This window comes from Coffea eugenioides, chromosome 4 (assembly GCF_003713205.1).
Source record: "Coffea eugenioides isolate CCC68of chromosome 4, Ceug_1.0, whole genome shotgun sequence".
Lineage (NCBI taxonomy): Eukaryota > Viridiplantae > Streptophyta > Magnoliopsida > Gentianales > Rubiaceae > Coffea > Coffea eugenioides.
The window spans coordinates 10,814,253-10,832,343 of record NC_040038.1 but is presented as its reverse complement, the minus strand read 5'-3'; the positions used below and the strand labels follow the sequence as shown (position 1 = coordinate 10,832,343).

Here is an 18,091-nt window from a genome sequence, read left to right as displayed (position 1 = left end):
AAAGGAAAACTCTGCTCTCTTCCCCTGCCCTTGCGTCTCCTTTCTCTTTGAACCCTCCGTTGAAGCCTGAAGCTGAAGGGTTCTAAATGTGAGTCGAGTTTCTTCCCATTGTTTCTTTTTTTTTTTGGGTATTTTTTCCTGCAGATATAACTAGGAATTCCTCGTCTGTACAGGGTAAAAATTTCGATTCGTTATCAGAATGCAGCTAAGGTTTTCACCTTGATCACCCAAGAAAACTAGCTTTTTACGCTTTTTTTTCAACCCCATTTTATCCCTTTTGGGCAGAATACACGTTTTCTTTCTCTATGTGATTTCTTTGTTGCGTGGGGTAAAAGTTCAAACTTTTCACCTGGGTCCAGAGAAAGTTAAATTTTAAACCCTGAAAGCGAAGTGTTTTGAATTATGTGTCTTTTGGGTTTCTAATTAATTTGATTTTTATATATGTAGCTGGTAAAATGCCTGCTATCTGAGTAATTTATCATCTCTAAGGTTAAAACATTTAGTCTCTGTCAATGGTGTGGAGTGTTAATTGTTAAACCCTGATGAAGGTGAAGGGTTTTAGGTGGGAGCCTTTTAATTTATTTGTTATTTTTTAAAACTTTTTTTGGGTTTTTAATCCCCGTTTTCATACTTCATTCTTTTTGGTGGCCTTATTATTGGTATTGTATGTTATCCCTGTGAATTCTCGGCTGAGTATGGTAATAATTCAATCTTTATTGCTGTGATTTCCTTTCGTTATACTTTTTGTTCGTTTTGCGTGAGAGGTGGCTTTTTTTTTTTTTTGGGGGGGGGGGGTTTAGAACTTAAATTTTGTATCTGGGATTGGTTTATTCACAAGTAGATTTTTGTTAAGTTACATACTTGCTGGATTATTGTGGCATATCAATTATGTGATCTTCAGTGTGTGTGTGTGTGTTTGTACGTGTTGTGAGTGCAGAGAACAGGAAAGAGAGATGGTTGTAATGGCTGGAGCATGTGAAGAGTGCATCAGGAATTGTCAGTTGACTCATCGTAACAAGATGGATTTATCACCCAGTGTGACCCGTTTTTTCAAAGTCTTGGTTGGGGATGATTTTTCACAGTTTCTGGTATGTAAATTAATAAGTTTAACACTTTTGTATGGTCATTCACTTTTAGCTTTGAATTATCGTGTTTGTTTTTCCAGTTTTGGTGGTCCAAAAATTGAGTTACAAATGATGTTGTATTAGCTCCAAATGGTAAATGTGTTTCTGTCTGCATATGTATTCCCTAATATGGATGAGGGTAGCGCAAATATGGGGCCTGGGAATGGAAATTCTTTCATGGAGATTGCAGTTTTATGATGAAGCTATGTCTCAAAATTTGGTTTACACTATTGTGCAAACACATTGAATTGTTTTACCATGATAGTAGCTAATAATTTGCAAGGTATATGGCATTGAAACAAAGCCAAAAGCATACCAAAGGATATTATTGGGAAGTGGAAAATTGAACCCTTTCTGTTCCATTTTCCTTTCTTAAGTTTGTTTCGTATAATTTTGACTCTTTCAATTACTTTCACAGTTTTATTCATCAGAAGCTTCAGTTTTATTCATCAGAAGCTTTCTGTACGGGTAGAATACCAATTTATAGTATCAATTTGCTTTTAGGTAATTGATTCGATCTGTCTATTATGAATTGTAAAAGCTTATGCCAGTTTAGGTCTCCAGAGCTGACAATGCAATGAAAGTATGGCAGTAACTTTCATTTTACCTTGACATCTTTGAACAAAAATGTGCTTACTACTTGTTATGGTCTCTAGGCTCTGTCTGGTTGCAGTTTTCATTAGTTTTCACCTTCTTGGTGAACACAAACGAGGAGAGAGACCCCCAAGTTTCTGTAAGGATGAAGGTCTAATTGAGGACTTCTCTTGGGAGCCTCCTATCATTCATAGCCTCAGGGTGTTTGTGCTTATTATGGAAAAACTTTTCTAATGCCCCTTATGGTCCTTAACTGTCTTCCTGTTCCTTGGAGCTTTAACTAAGTCTGATATTATATACACTTAATGGAGCACACTTGAGTATAATCCTTTTTAATGCTAGTTCATTGTGGATCTGTTAAATGGCATCAATGATCATGCATTCTCTAGGCATCTGACAATTTTATAATGTTTATTTAGTTTTTTTATTTAATAATTTATTAGGTCGGATACTGAACTAATCATGTCTTTGACCATCTAAGAGAAGATGTTGAGGATTATTTCCTGCTGACTGCAATTTTGAAGGCTCTAATTCTAACTAAAGTGACTAAGCAGTTTGTGTTTTGCTTATATACTCATTCATGTCGTTCCTAAGTATTCAGAACAGGAGTCTAAGATATGGTAATTTATTAACTTTTACTTTTAGTAAAAGGAAGTTTTTGCATTCCTGTATAAGTGCAATTATTTTCTGTATTTTGTTTTTTACCAGGTCTTACAATATCACATTTCCGTAGGCAGCAACACATGGCATTTTTGGCTAAAAGACTATAAAGCAGTTTCACAATGCTGCATTTGTATTGATCATTTACTAACAACAGTTTTAGGTCCTTTGTTGGTTTTGCAACTTCCTTTTGCTGCTTGCTTTTAGTTGCGCCTTTATTCTCTATTAGGTGGAGAAAAGTCGTTATCATAGCGATGAGACTGCCTAAAACATATGGATGAGATGAAGTGGATGAGTGACTCAAGTTTCAAATGTTTGAACAATAGCATGTAAACTCCGCTAAGAAGATTAAGCTTGAAACATGACAGCAAGAAATTTTCTTGTAGAGGAGATAAGGAAAATGAGAGTCGAGGTTTTGTGCCTCTAGAGTATGTTTCTTAGTTACAGTGAATTATTTGTTTGAGCCTTTTTTCATTTCCTTGGTAAATTCCGTTATTTGATTTTTATGTACCTGGGTTCAAATCAGGGTCTGGTGTAGAAAGTTTCTTATTATCAGTAACAGACTTACTTACGTTGTGGACCTAAAAGAACATATGTGCATCTTTCAAATTAGTACTTAGTTTATGCATATGTTTTACCATGTCAATGTACCTTTTATCTCTTTTACAGTGTTGAATATATATTATTTCACCAGTCTGGCATTTGCAAACTCAAAATATTCTTGAAGATTTCCATTGTTCCTAATATTCGCTACTCTTTGACAGTTATTGCCCCGTAAATTTGCTGATACAGTGATGTATTTGGCTAATCAAGAAACCAAACTTGAGGACTCAAATGGTGTGCAATGGATAGTAACATTGTCGCTTGTTAAGAATTCACTTGCTTTCAGTAGGGGTTGGCCGGAGTTTTCATTAGATCATAATTTGCAAGCTGGAGACTTTTTGTTATTCAATTATATCAAGGGAACTCACTTTGTTGTTTATATTTTTGACAAAAGCTGTTGTGAAAGAGCATCTGATAAAATTGGCTTGCCACGTAAAAGAGCTCGAACCAGAGGGAGTATATCCTCTGGGGGTAAACCTTGTGAGAAAATAGATACCAACCCAATCAACAGACAGAATTCGAGCACCTCAGGCGTGTCTGGATCAAACTCCAAAAACAGCCACATCCTACCAACCACCACAAATAGCACTCTAAATGCTGAAGGTGGCAATGGAAATTGGTCCTTCTTGGACAGTTCCTTTGATATGATGATAGACTGGGATGCTGGGCCTGGACCGGGTGAAAGGAGGATGTGTTTGTATGATTTGTCTGAGTTTGAATTGCAGGGAGATAAGGAAGTTGCTGACACTGATAAAGGTATAGATGCAGTACAAAGTACTTCTGGCCACACTCAGACAAGCATGAGATCCCAAGATGAGGCAGATAAAGATCCAACAGGAACCAAGGTTGGAACCAAGGATTTGAAGATAGCTACTTTTACGGAGGAGACTGATATGGGAATGATGGTGAATGAAAAGGACTTGGAAGCCAAGGATGATATGTTGCTTGAACGTGATACTGATAAAGGCATAGATGCAGTACAAGGTACGTCTGACCACACTCAGACAAGCCTGAGATGTCAAAATGGGGCTGATAAAGATCCAACAGGACCCGAGGATTTGAAGTTAGCTACTTTTACAGAGGAGAATGATATTGGCGTGATGGTGAATGATGACGACTTGAAACCTGAGGATGGTGTGTTGCTTAAATGTGACACTGATAAAGGTATTGATGCAGTACAAGGTTCTTCTGGCCACTCTCAGACAAGCTTGAGATGTCAAGATGGGGCAGATAAAGATCCAACAGGAGCTGAGGATTTGAAGATAGCTACTATTACAGAGGAGGCTGATATTGGCATGATGGTGAATGTCAACAACTTGGAAGCTGAGGATGATATGTTATCTGAGCGTGACTCTGATAGAGGAATAAATGCAGTACAAGGAACTTCTGACCACGGTATTGGCATGATGGTGAATTACGATGAGTTGAAACCTGAGGATGGTATGTTGCTTAAATGTGACACTGATAAAGGTATTGATGCAGTACAAGGTCCTTCTGACCACTCTCAGACAAGCTTGAGATGTCAAGATGGAGCAGATAAAGATCCGCCAGGAACTGAGGATTTGAAGATAGCTACTTTTACAGAGGAGACAGATATTGGCATGATGGTGAATGACAACAGCTTGGAAGCTAAGGATGGTATGTTATCTGAGCATGACTCCAATAGAGGTATAAATGCAGTACAAGGAACTTCTGACCACAGAGAGGTAAGCTTGAGATGTCAAGATGGGGCTGATAAAGATCCAACAAGATCTAAAGATTTGGAAACAGCTACTTTTACAGAGGAGACTGATATTGGCATGCTGGTGAATGACTATAATTTGGGAGGCAAGGATGATATATTACTTGAATGTGAAAAAGTTCCCTTGGCTGACCGCTCTAATAGCCTTCCAACGGTTCTTTGTCCAGAACTTGGTGAAAAAGGTGGTAACATGTCAAATGTGTATATCCAACTCCAGAATGCTGAGAGGAGCAACAAGAAATACGGTTAGCTACTATCTTTTTCTCTCTATTTCTACAAGTATTGTATATGATCTCCATTGAAGTTGTATTCGCTTCGTCTATCTTACCTTAAATATAATCTTGTAACGTGTTAGATGTTGATTGGAGTTCCCCATATGCTGATGAAGGAGCTTGCTTCAGAGACAGTCAAGAGGAATTTGCAGGTATATTCTTATGTCATGGCTCTCTTTCCCTTTCAGTGCTTGGTACTAATTTTTTGCTTATTCCTTCCATGTGGACCACTTTTCGCTCTTACTGCTTCCATGTTGCATAGCTCTGAGGTGCTAACTGATACCCTTTGGCAGTGAGATTCTATGTAAAATATACTTAAGCAGAAGATGAACAGCTGAATGAATGTCCAGAGACTCATGTTTTTTGGCACGTTATTGATTTGTACCTCAATTTTAGGTTCTAACAAACCTTAGGTGCATGTTGATGGTGCCGTATCATTCCCCTCCACACTAAATTGCCAATCCCTTAGTGCTCAAATCACCATTTTTTGGGAAATTGGAGACCTCTTACAGACAGCTTTACCAGATATGCCCTTGCTGCTTGCTGCCCTTTCTCTATCCCTTTCCTTTTTCTTAACAACTGACAGCAAACATGAACTCCCTCCCTCCCTCCCTCCCTCTCTCTCTCTCTCTCTCTCTCATGGCTGCAGTAACAAACCCCAACCTGTTTCTGTCTGTGTCCCATGCTTGTCCACTATCTCTTCCTCTTGTTATTTCTGACCCTTCACTGACTCGGTGCTTTCTCCCCCACCTACGCTTCTCATGGTTGGGATTTGGATTTTACCTGCCATTTCCGTGACCATTTCTGATTGTTATTGCTCAATTTGAGCTCTTCTTTATGCTTTTTGTACATGGTAAAGTTGTAAGAACAAATTTTTTTGTTTATGATTAAAGTTACTTTTTAACTAAATAAACTGCATATATGCGTTTTAATACAAGTATAAGCCCTATGTGCCGCTTAGATGTATGCGTGTGCATAATAGGATGTATATCTGAATCTAGAGCATGACCATTTACAGCCCTACTCCATAAATTGCTGTCATCTTCATATTGGTTTAAGTGTGCTTTGGATAGAATTGTATGTTATATTCTTGTTTTGTTTATTTTGTTTTGATACTTAACTGAATGGAACAATATTGGTTGCTCCGATTGCATTAGTAACACATTGTTTTGTGAACTTCTTGCCAAAGGCTGATGGGTCACAATGTATACAGAATTAATATAGACACCCATAAACTACAATATATACAAGTGACATCTGTGCACATGCTGCTTTGCGACCTGTCAAATAATGCCTCTTATGTGTTTGTAGAACAAGTTTCTTTGCTTCTTATATTGCCTGGTTTTACTCACAGGTGAAACAAAGAAAATGGTGAGAAAAGAGCATCCGGATACAAGAGAGGAAGGGGATTCTTCTGCTAAGAGGTTAAGAGGTATGATTTTTTCTTTCACATTTAATTGATTTTGACTAATACCTGGATTGTTCTTTGTGCATGTAAATGCTTCTCAGCGCCAATTAACCTTGGCATTGGCAGCTTTCTACTTGATATGTTAGTACCCAAATGCAGGTTTGAAGCCATTGAGCGTAAAGGAGATTGGTAGTTCCTCTCAAGGTCCTTGTGCGTGCAAACCTGTGAAACTTGAGCCAGTTGATTTACTTGATATTCCTTCATCAGTTGCTGAGAGTCTCACTTGCTTGGCAATGATGGATGGCCGACCTTACCTTGTACCTTCTTTCAACACCTTTTGTTCTTAATCTTCTAAGCTTTGATTCATTCCCTGCACAAATTTGTCGTCTTTGTTGCATGAGAAGTATTTTCTCTTATTTTTTCAATCTCTTTAGACAACTTTTATGCAAGTCAGATTGCATCACTTCCTGTCATGCTACCGCCTCCTTCCCTAAATAAATAAAGAGATAAGACAATAATGTCTTTTTTTTTTTATGGCTTTGGGTATGTATTTATGTCTTTGTTATGTGTATGAATTGACTTGTTTTTCTTGCTTGATGGTAGATTAGGAAATTGTGAGGTAGTACAATAAACTGTAAATGGAATGCAATAATAGTTTTCTAAATGAAGTTGAGATTCAAGAAGACTATTAGGTAATAGTAGAGATAGAGAAGAAACAAGGGGAAAAATATGATCATTTCTTTTTCTCGATGAAGAAGCCAAATGGTTCAAATAAGTACATCATATGAGTGCAGCTTGTCAAGTTTGAGCTGAGCTTAGATTGGTTACCTTATCCAGTAACAAGAGTAAAAGGAATTGGTATGTTTTAAGCTTTCATTACATTTGAAACTGGAGGATGTGCAAAAGGAAGAGAATTTGCATTATTCCTTGTCAAAAAGAAATGTGCAAAAAAATTTTAGTTCACACAGCAAAGTACAAACCGTAATATTCTTTTCAACAACTGAGAAGAAGCTTATGACGATGGAAAGGTTATCTAGAGAGATAATAGCCATAGCTTTCAGTGGATGGCACCAAGCAACTGCATCGAAAAAGGATCAAAATAGAGGAAACAAAAGGATTAATAAATTTCATGTGATTAGGTTACTTTGGGATACTTTGTTGCTGCTTTCCCATGACCCTGAAAGCATGACCCAAATTCATGCACAAGGGTCACGGTTTGACCTGGTTGGGTTCTGCGTTAGAAAGATGAAAAGTTTGGAATGTTTGTCAGCAACACAAATGGCTATGGCAAGGGACATGAACAGGGACGTATGTGCTTCATTATCTGCAGTGCATACTATGCAATTCGATATCTTTTGCTTCCAATCTGTCATTTATTAAGGACTTGGTATTAATTAGGACATCAAGAGAACAGATATGTGGTGTTGTTTTGCACACGAGCATGTTTTGTGAATTAATATGCTTTTGTTTTCCTTTTCCTTTTTCAAATTCTCTGCCACCTCATGCTTGTGTAGGAGTTACCATCAAAGTTGCCGGGAATTACATACAGAAAGGGGATGGACAGGAAGTCTGTCTTGCTTCAAGATCAGGAGAAAAGATTCTGGCCAGCTCTCTATTATTACAGATCAGGTTTTCATGTTTTGACAGGTTGTTGGGATAAGTTTAACAAAGAACATCGCATTCAAGCTGGAGATCATTATATTTTTCAAGCTGAACATGTATACCGGGGCATATACAAAGTCAGTGTTCTTCACCAGTAAGAGGCGACTAATCCTCATGTTTGGATTAAACAGTGCTCGGCTTCAGCATGCATGAGCTATTTTGTTGACAGTAGTATGAAGTTTCCAGCTGTGACTTAATTGAATCACATTATTAAGTAGCCTAGGCTTGGATAACAGAACCCTTATGTAAATAGCTAGTGGAATGTTTACTGATGTCTTTTGTTGCAAAGATCGTCCATAGTTTGGAGATGTATGCTTGTTTTGCCTGCTCGCTTCTTGTCCTCCATCAGTTTCTGGGTGCTAATGATTTCATGCGTTACTCGCACTTAACTATTTTGCTAGATATTTTCTGGCTTGAGGTTTTATGTTTGGAAAAATTGTTCCTAAAAGTTTGGTTCCTCTTCTATATGCAACTGTGCCACAAGACTGTTGTCTCTATCTCATAGATTGCAATTTTTATAGACTCTAGTCTCTATAAGATAGAGAGAACAGGACTGTTGTCTCCAGCTTATCATCTATTGCAAATGAACATTCCTGGTCTGAAGACTGATTAGGGAAAGCTTCTAGGATAATACAGATATTTGCTTACAAAGAGACGAGATACACAAGATCTTGTATCTATCCCAACTTGAAGCTGCCGAACGAGGAGGTGGTTGAGCACAAGCAACAGTTGAATTGCTGGTAAAGTGAGCGTACATGTTACCCTAAGATGCTAGGTGATCTGCTTCTCGATGAATGGAGATGTGGAGTCTCTGAATTCTGAAAATTAAGGCAAGAGTCCTCGGCAATCTAGCAGATCTGCAAAAATAATGAAAATTATTAAAGAGTTGGCTAGGATTGTGAATCTGAGGTGCCATACTGTTGAGCTAAGTGCTTGAACTTGTTTGACGGTCTAAAGCCCAGCCACATCATCAGTTGTATGGCCAAATAAGTTAGGGATAATATCAGAAACCTCCCCTGAGGTTTCTTTTAATATCACCTATCACTCCAACGGTTTTAAAAATATCACTTGTCTTCCTTACTTTTGTTATTTATGCACCAAAATTTTTAAAAATCCTAAGCTATCCTTTCACTTGCTAAATAAAAATATTCCTATATCACTTTGTTCACTTCAAGAAAACTATCACCTCAAAAACAGTCTCTTGTAGTACCACCACATCACATGCTATACTCCATAAAACTGTAAATTTGAAAAATAAAAATGATATTTGAAAAGAAATACATTTGCATCAATTTTATTATATATGCTCAGAATTGATTTCTTATGAATTTCTATTTTTTTACAACATCTTTTCAACCCTTGTTCAAACTATTAAATTGTACCAATCATTATAAAAGTCAATTTAAAATAAGCAAATAAATCATACCCTATTTTATCACAATCACAAAAAGTAAAAGATAAACAAAATTTAGTTTATTGTAATTTACAAATAAAATATTGCATAGTCATCCAAAAAATATGAGTAAGAGAGAACGATGGAGAAAAGGGATAAACAAGAAAGTGACTTTCGTTTCTTTTTTTTTTTCAATTTTTGAGCTCCATTTATTTGATATGTTATGAATTATGTGCCAAGTGAGGGTTAATATAGTCTTTTTACAATTATTAAGGGAGGTAAGTGATATTTCTAAAATCTCAAGGGTGCTAAGTGATATTAAAAGAAACCCCAAGGGAGGTTTCTGATAGTATCCCAAAGAGTTAAATTGCAAAGGAGCCTTGATCATGTGCAATAATGATACAGTGCAGTGTGTGAATGTGTGAACTAGTTCAGGTTATGCAACAAGACTAATCTACCAGATAAAGTGGGTAGTATCTAGGGGTGGCAATCGGGTTGGCGGGTCTAGTTGAGATCCAGGTATAACAAAAAATTCGCTGACCCGAACCTGACCCGCCAACCCAAAACGGGGTCAGGAGAGCTGACTCGAACCTGAAAATTTCGGGTTCGCGGGTTGACCCGAAATGACCTGAAAATTAATTTTAATTTTTTAATTTATCACTGTAATTTCTAATAAAACCAATTTCGCACAAGACTAATTACATAATCAAGTAATAAAAATTTAAATAAATAATTCCAAACCAAATCTAAAATAAATTAAAACACCGTAAAAGTGTTTTATCCCAAACCAAATATAAAATAAATTAAAATAGTATAAAAGTAAAAAATAATATAATACATTATTTGTCCAAATATAATAATTTCAACTGCACACAAGTTAAATAAATTCATTTAGAATTAAGTGATTAATGCCTTTGGAAAAAAAGAATAATTTAGTTTAGTTAGATAAAATAATTTTTATGTTTATTAAATTATATTAATTCGTAAACGGGTTATCGGGTCACCCACGAGTTGATCCGAATTCGACCCGTTTTCCTTTTGGGTTCATCGGGTTCGACCCGATTCTGACATGAACTCACGAAACCTCACCCCAAACCCATTAATTTCGTGTTAGATTCGTGTCGTATTTTCAGATCGTGTCGGAAATTGCCACTCCCATAGTATCTAGAAAGTAAAGGGTCAATGGATACATGACTTAGACCCGTTTGGGTTGCGGCGTTGTTGATAAAAAAACACATTTATATATTAAAGGTACTTTGAAGTTGTCGAGGAAATATCATCCCATAAAATTAAAAGAGAAATTTCTGGTATTAAAAGCACTTTTAGTAAAAGCTTAAATTTGGTGCTTTTAGAGCAACTTTTGTGATTTAAAAAATAAAATATTAAATTTAATCATTTTTATCCTATATTATGAACTAAATAAATATATTTTAAAATTTTAAATTACTCATTATCAAATACAATAAGTATTTATTTAATTATGTTTCCAAATAATATATTTAAAAACATTTAAGCACTCAATAAGTACTTTTATTAAAAGCCTTGTTAGGGAAATACCTTTCAATAAGTCACTGCAGTTCCAAACCAGTCCTTAGTTGTGTTCGTTGGAAGTCCATGATAGAAATTAATAAGGTTGAGGATCAACCATTGCAAAGCTACAAATATGAACATTATATGTTAGCTATTTCAGTGATCTGCTTGATGCCAATGGATTTATTTATTTTGACAGATAACTTTCTATAGCCTATCTGATACAAATTTAAGTCCACTTGTGTAAAGGATTATGCTAACCATGTACATTTGCTGTAGGAGATGACACTTCTTGCAAAGTTGATTGATTCTTTTTTTTTTTGTCTGTTGTCCTTGGAACGCAAAATAGATAAATAATGAAAAGTATGCAAAAGACAGATTTCTAGTTGAAATCCTAATGTCAATCCTTAACTTCTACCCGGACAGAAACATTGAGGACTGAAAAAACAGAAAATTGGAACCAACTTCGACAACTAGACAAAGAAAATGCACAAACGCCCTTGAAAGGCCAGTCTATTCTATGATGGATCTAGAGATTGTGACCGCTAAAGATTGTGACCGCTCAAGGTGGTTTGTGCACCAGTTCTGACAATGCATGTCAGATAACTTCAAGATTTTGCTCTGCAGCAGCTGCAGAAACTTGGTTTTGCTCCTTGACCACCATTGCTCTCATCTTGATCAACCACCTGATCCAGCCAACCACATGGTCATACAATCCAAGCGCAATATGCAAGCCAATCCCTGCAATAATCCCATTTGATATGGAATATGTAAGAGGCATGAGAAGCATGGTAACAAAGGCTGGCACTGCCTCCTTGATGTTGTTCCAATCTATATCTTTCACAACTTTCATCATCATTACACCAACCATTACTAGAGATGGACCAACAGCCCATGGCGGTACACTGGTAAATAGAGGGGTAAAAAACAGGGACAATGCAAAGTAAATTCCCACAACCAAAGCTGTTATCCCTGTTCTCCCACCTTCCCTTAGGCCAGCTGATGATTCTATGTATGTTGCAATTGGTGAAACTCCTAGGGCAGAACCAACAATTGTAGAGCCAGCATCAACCATGTAGGCCAAATATTCCCCCTCAAATTCCCCTTCTTCATCAACAAATCCTCCAACTTCTGCCATAGTGTACAATGTACCAGTTGTAGCTAGCACATCAACATATAACAACGTGACTAAAGCTACCCAAACTTCACCCCTATTGAAATTTGTGAAGCTGATGGCCCCAGCTGTGGACTTTATGGTGTGAAAATCTACCACTTTCTTGAAATATTGATAATTTGTGTCACCTAGTGGGGTGTTGGGGAAAAATGTGACAGATGTTCCCCTAATCCATGAAATCAATGTGACAAACAGTATGCCATAAATCATGCTTCCCTTAATCTCCTTCATTAGTCCATAACATGTGATTATGAAGCCAACCGAGCCGAGCCAGAAAGTTGGGCTTCTCATTTTTCCTCCGATACATTCTCCGGTCACCGGATCGGTGCTGGCGCAGGCCGCCGTGGTCACCAATGTGTTCGGATCAGGGCCCACTAGGCCCACACCCTGGTGGGCCTGTAGCCCCACAAAAGCAATAAAAAGACCAATACCAGCAGCACAAGCCAGCCGAACGGGCTGCGGTATGTACCGAGCCAACCTGGCACGAAGCCCAAAAACAGCTATGGCTAGAAACGCGCAGCCTTCAACCAAGACCACAGCCATGGCAGTCTTGTATGAAATGGATCCAGACCCATGAAAGCCCACCAGTGTATAAACCAAGTAAGCATTGGGGCCCATACCAGGGGCCAGAGCCAGGGGAAGATTAGCCAATAATCCCATAGCAAAAGATCCAATCATTGATGACAAGGCAGTAGCAACAACGAGATCACTTTTCGCCTTTGCAAGGCAACTTTCATAACCTGCATTAGGCTTCAACATGCAGTCAGGGGTTGCCACCGTTTGGTTCGCCGGAACGGTGCAGTCGGCCACTGTACACGTGGCGCCGGACTCCGAAAGGATGGTGGCGTTGACACTGATTATATATGCCATGGTAAGAAAAGTTGCAGTGCCAGCTCTAACCTCCTTAGTGAAACAGCTCTTTCTTGCATCCAACTTGAAATACTTGCCAACCCTGCTTTTTGAAACTGTCTCATCCAAGCCCTTCAAGATTTTCTTCCATGACTTGCATATTCCTTTGCCTACTGCCCCACAAAGCTCTCCTCCCATGGCTTTCTTGATTTTTTTTTTTTTTGTTTCTTGTTTTTTGGGATGCGAGTCTGGGGGTTTACTGTCTATGAGAGTGTGTGCTAAGAAAGCATAAGTTTAAGCATAAAAAAAAGAGGGCAAAGAAGGGAAAAAAATGTGATGGGGTGTTGGAGAGAAACAAAGCTTCATGAGGAATGAATGATGGAGAGAATATATAGAGGAGTTACAAAAAATTAAAGCAAGAAAAGAAGGAAAAAAGAAAGATAAAAAAAAAGAAACAGTTCTTTTGAGGAAAATAATGCTGAATGTTAGTAAAAGCTGGCTTGAATGATTAGAGCACTCCTTGGCTGGTTCTTCAAGGAAAGAGCACCTTTTTAATTTTGGTTTATCTTAGGCACAAGACATGTCATAATGTTTGAACGCGGGATTAAGCTTTTAAAACTGGTAAACATTTTGTCCACACTATGATCCCACCAGATTTTTTTAATTTGCATCATTCGTGTTTAGATATTGAGAGTTTTATTACTAAAATCCTATGAAACCACTAGGGTGTATGTTTGTCATCAAGAGAGTTTTATTACTAAAATCCTATGGATTATTAATGAGTTTTATCATTTATGTGGCTAGTGGTATACTAGGGTCCAATGATCCAAGTTTGTTTGGATAGGAGTTTATTTGGATGATTTATTTGAAATAATTACTGTAGTACTTTTTGTGACGTGATGTATGTGAGATAAAAAGGTGATTGAAATTTGTGAAGCAAATTATTTTATCTGAAATCATCTCAATCCAAACATTTTAAAAGTTGTAAAGCGACTAATCCGTCAATGCAAACAAAGGAAAGAAATTGAATCTCTTAAATCAAGAATTGTTACAAAAAAAAAGAAAGAATTGTTACAAAATCATGAGGTTTTATTAGTTGTAGCCGGAATTTTTTCTGTATTTATCTTATCTTGTTTATGCACAAATTTTTTATCATCATGGAAAGAATAGCATAGAATTACAGATTAGAAATGTGTTGAAGTCAAAGTTGTAGAGATGCAAAACCCTACAAAATTAATTGTAAGCCATGTTGGTGATTTAACATGTGAATGAGTTGGTATCACATCAATTTCTTTAGATTTGACTTGTTTATATCAGGAGAAACGAATCCTTGCATCCTGACCGGTCATAGGATCCCTTAAGCTCTCAGTTTCAAGGAGCTCCACCAACTGTGTCCCTTATTGGTTTTTGGCCAAACCCACCAAATCATGCAGTAATTTTGTCCTCTAATGAATACAAGAGACTGTTTGGTCTAGGGTTGTCACTCAGCTGGTTGAGTAACTTCTGTTTCAATCTTTTGCCTTTCCAATACAAACTTTTCCAAAGTTTGCCAGATATATGCTTTACTGATAGGATGTTCTGAGAGAGTTACTAATCTGTCTCTTTTTATTTATTCATTTGTAACCATTAGCAGCCATGTTTATCATTCATACACTTGAGCGTCCCAAAAAAAAAAAAAAAACTTGGTTTACTTATGAATAAGTTTTAAATGATTGTATCACACACATTATTAGCATCTCCACATTGTTGAATAGGTTTTGGATAGTTATATCATTTGCGTCACCATTTTTAACTTTAAGAATCATAAAATCATTTAGATTTTTGATCTGTCAATGAATCGAATCTAGTCTAATTATAGAATCATATGATATTTTGAGACGATTTATCTACATAAATTTAGCTTTCTTACTTATAATACTCTTCCACTAATAAACAAAGCTAACAATAACATCGTAGGTAGTTCCAAGTCCAAGAAGTTGCTATTGGAAGCATAGTCACGGTCCTAAAAATATGCATATGCATGCACAGTACATAACGATACGAAAATTCATGTGCACACCATGATAGTATTAAGATTCCACCTAGTCCCAAGGGATTGGAACTTTTTGTCCTTGAGAAGTGGCCAAGCAAAGATCCAAAGCCAAATCTTTCAATAATCCTAGGGTACAACATTTGCACATATAAAATTTGCATCATCCATAATGGCGCCTATGAAATGTTAAAGGAGTTTTTGTCCACTGTTGACTATATTGGCTTAATGATTGTGAGTGCCATCATTTACCCCTCCATGCACTTTTATCTGTCACGTTAATTTTAACATCAGTCTACATTTGATGTGATTGACATAAAAATGAAGTTCACAAGAACAAAAGTAATTAGGTAAAAGTGCATAAATTGAAGATTGGATCTTTCACCCTACCCATCAAGTGCAATCTTCTGGCCTTGTTTGCTTGATGGTATTGGTGGGATTTTACTATTCATTCATGCTATTTTATATATTCATTCAAATCATGTTCATGTGATGTATATTCATAATTGTTAGGGAAAAAAATTCACTGTACTATCAATGCATAAAAAAGTTAATCCAATTAATAATATTGTTCAAGAGCATGACGTGATCATTTTCTAGAGTAAAATAGCCCCAGGAGGTGGTAATGTATCTTAATCTACTTGGTTAACCTAACAACTTTTGAACATAAATCACATTCTGAAAATGATGTTATATACCAATACGTATCCGTTCTTACTAAAATAATATGGGACATGGCATCACACAAATTGTTAGAATTGGCAACTACAAATGAATTATTTGTCCCAGCTAGGTTACATAGGTTTCATCAAAACCATTTTTAAGACAATACTCCCTCCGTCCTATTTTGATGGTTTTCCTTTTTTGTCTGTTCCAAATTGTAGTCCACTTTCTAATTGAAGAATGTAGTTATCTTTTAATTTATCTAACATACCCTTATTCAATGTAGGTTGTTATTAGTATAAACTACCTTATTTAATATAGATTATTATTGAATAAAACCTACCCCATTTAACGTAAAATGAGGATTGATTCTTTCTTGACCATCAATTCAAATTCTCATAAACTATCAATTCAAGTTTCCATTAATAATTAATAAAAAGTTGTACTCTATTTAATGTAAAGATATTTTAGCGAAATAGCAATCTAAATTTATTTTTCCAACAAAATTAACTATTTTTTCTTAAACTGTGTGAAAAAAAACTAGGACTATCAAAATGAGATAGAGGGAATAATAAATTGCACATTACATCTAACTGTTTATCCGATGTAATTAAACACAAGATGAGTGTTCTAACTAGAACCCTCGAGATCATTCATAGCATTATTTCCAACATGAAGATAAGCATCCAATATCTACAGTTAATCAACCAAAAGGCGGCCTTGGTTGATTATTTTGAGTAGTAATGGTGTTGACAAACTGAAATGTTGAAAATTTTGCAATGTCCTCCCTTGGCCGACCAAAGAGTAGATATGCAATTATTTGGTGTGATTTTTCCCCACCTTTTTCCCCTATGATTGCAAACGAATTACAGAAAAATATGCTGGCCGTAGATGATGATGTGAGTTCGGTATCATTTCATGTTTCACCACTTCTGTGTTTTTTTTTTTTTGGTACAAAATGTTTCACCACTTCAAACATATGCTCAAGTTGTCCTTTAGACTTTTGGGTTCTTTGGTTGTCACTTGCCAACCAGAAACTAAACAGCATTCAATTTTGTCATCATTCATACCAAATTTTTTTTATTTAGTTGTTTTGCTTGGACTTGTGAGTGGCATTGGTGAACAAGTCCAAGGTTGCCCAATAGACGATTGCAATATTATTGATTCCAATATATATGAACAATGCTTCTTTGCTTAAAATAATTAATTGCACTCTTATTTGAAATAAAAAGCTCTCCTAAGGACCAAGAGAGAAGATTTACTTTAAAAGAGAGTTTTGCGCAGAGATTTTCTTTGTATTTACTTTACCTAAGGACCAAGAGAGAAGATTTAGAATAGCCTTTTCTTTTCAAACCTCGCAAGATAAAATTACTCTTGCAAGTTTCTTCAGCTTTTTTTTTTTTCAGCAGATTGTTGAGAAATGACTATTCTTTGAAGTAATTTTACATTAGTTTCAACGAAGAAAATTATTTATCTGCTTTACTTTTAACACACTCCATACTATGTTGTACTTAGTCAAATGACTAAGATTACCTTCACCTCAACCACCCATTTGTCCATGCAAATTAGAAGTTGACATATATATATATATATATATATATATATATATGTGAGATGATGGGTTGTATAGTAACTTGGCTCAATAAATGTATCGCAAGGAAGTTTTTTCAACTAAAACAGAAGTGTATCAATTGCTTGGTTAAGCAAGTCGGGACAAGCTACATTATTGCAAGTAGCTTAACTATACATTTTGTGTTAGTTGCTTTGATCAAATTAGTGGCTAATTCTCAATTCATGCACGTAATTAAATCGCCCACTTGAACAGGAGTTAATTATCAATAAAAATAGATGATAGTCTTATTATAGATACTGGCCTCGCCAGCACAAGTTGTTTCGATTGGTAAGACGAATCACTTCCTCCATAAAGATAGTGGATTCAAGTCCAACGTGAGAATTGTATTAAGGGGTGATTTTATAAGAATTCTTGTAATTAGAGTCGAATTCATATAAACTTTTTATAAATAAAAATAAATAAAAGATGGTGGCCTCCCTTATTTTCTAGTTGTGCTGTTTCATTCCAAGAAATCACCTCCGAAACTAAAGATTTAGAGACATTATTTTTGCAATAGAAGTTTGAAGTCTTCTATCCCCTTCCTCCTTTCTGTTTCTTAAATTCCACCCTTTCCCTATTAGAAAATTTTTTTAAAAATTTGAAGCCCTTCTAAGTTTTAGCTCAATATTCTAAGACGGTAGAAATTTATATATATTATGTGTACTATGAACAACCAAGTGCGCCATTTGCACTTTTAATCTCCTCGTTACTTGAAGGAATCTAACTGCTACCAATTAAAAAAAGCAACAGCGGAATGTTTAGAATTTGAGGCGAGCT

The 18,091-nt window shown here is 36.2% G+C and overlaps 2 protein-coding genes across 3 annotated transcripts; one reads left to right on the top strand and one right to left on the bottom strand.

Annotated features, from left to right (window-relative positions):
- On the top strand, window positions 1–8,372 carry LOC113767383. 2 transcript variants are annotated; one of them, XM_027311452.1, is made up of 8 exons: window positions 58–88; window positions 174–210; window positions 938–1,088; window positions 3,143–4,967; window positions 5,078–5,146; window positions 6,349–6,426; window positions 6,562–6,719; window positions 7,917–8,372. In XM_027311452.1, exons 2-8 carry the CDS (start codon window positions 200–202, stop codon window positions 8,160–8,162), a joined length of 2,538 nt encoding a protein of 845 aa, XP_027167253.1. In that variant the 5' UTR covers window positions 58–88; window positions 174–199; the 3' UTR covers window positions 8,163–8,372. The 2 variants fall into 2 exon arrangements, with proteins under 2 accessions (XP_027167254.1, XP_027167253.1); XM_027311453.1 differs by lacking the exon at window positions 174–210 and having other exon boundaries at window positions 1–88.
- Window positions 8,373–11,373: 3,001 nt separating this feature from the next.
- LOC113768671 (adenine/guanine permease AZG2) lies at window positions 11,374–13,345 on the bottom strand. The gene has a single exon (XM_027313123.1). The coding sequence runs from the start codon at window positions 13,206–13,208 to the stop codon at window positions 11,586–11,588; it is 1,623 nt and encodes a 540-aa protein (XP_027168924.1). The 5' UTR covers window positions 13,209–13,345; the 3' UTR covers window positions 11,374–11,585.
- Window positions 13,346–18,091: the final 4,746 nt, after the last annotated feature.

Coding starts and splice junctions, on each gene's coding strand:
- LOC113767383 (XM_027311452.1), top strand. Junction 1,089..3,142: donor ATGATTTTTCACAGTTTCTG/GTATGTAAATTA, acceptor ACTCTTTGACAG/TTATTGCCCCGTAAATTTGC. Junction 6,720..7,916: donor TGGATGGCCGACCTTACCTT/GTACCTTCTTTC, acceptor ATGCTTGTGTAG/GAGTTACCATCAAAGTTGCC.
- LOC113768671 (XM_027313123.1), bottom strand. CDS start 13,208: ATGGGAGGAGAGCTTTGTGGGGCAGTAGGCAAAGGAATATGCAAGTCA.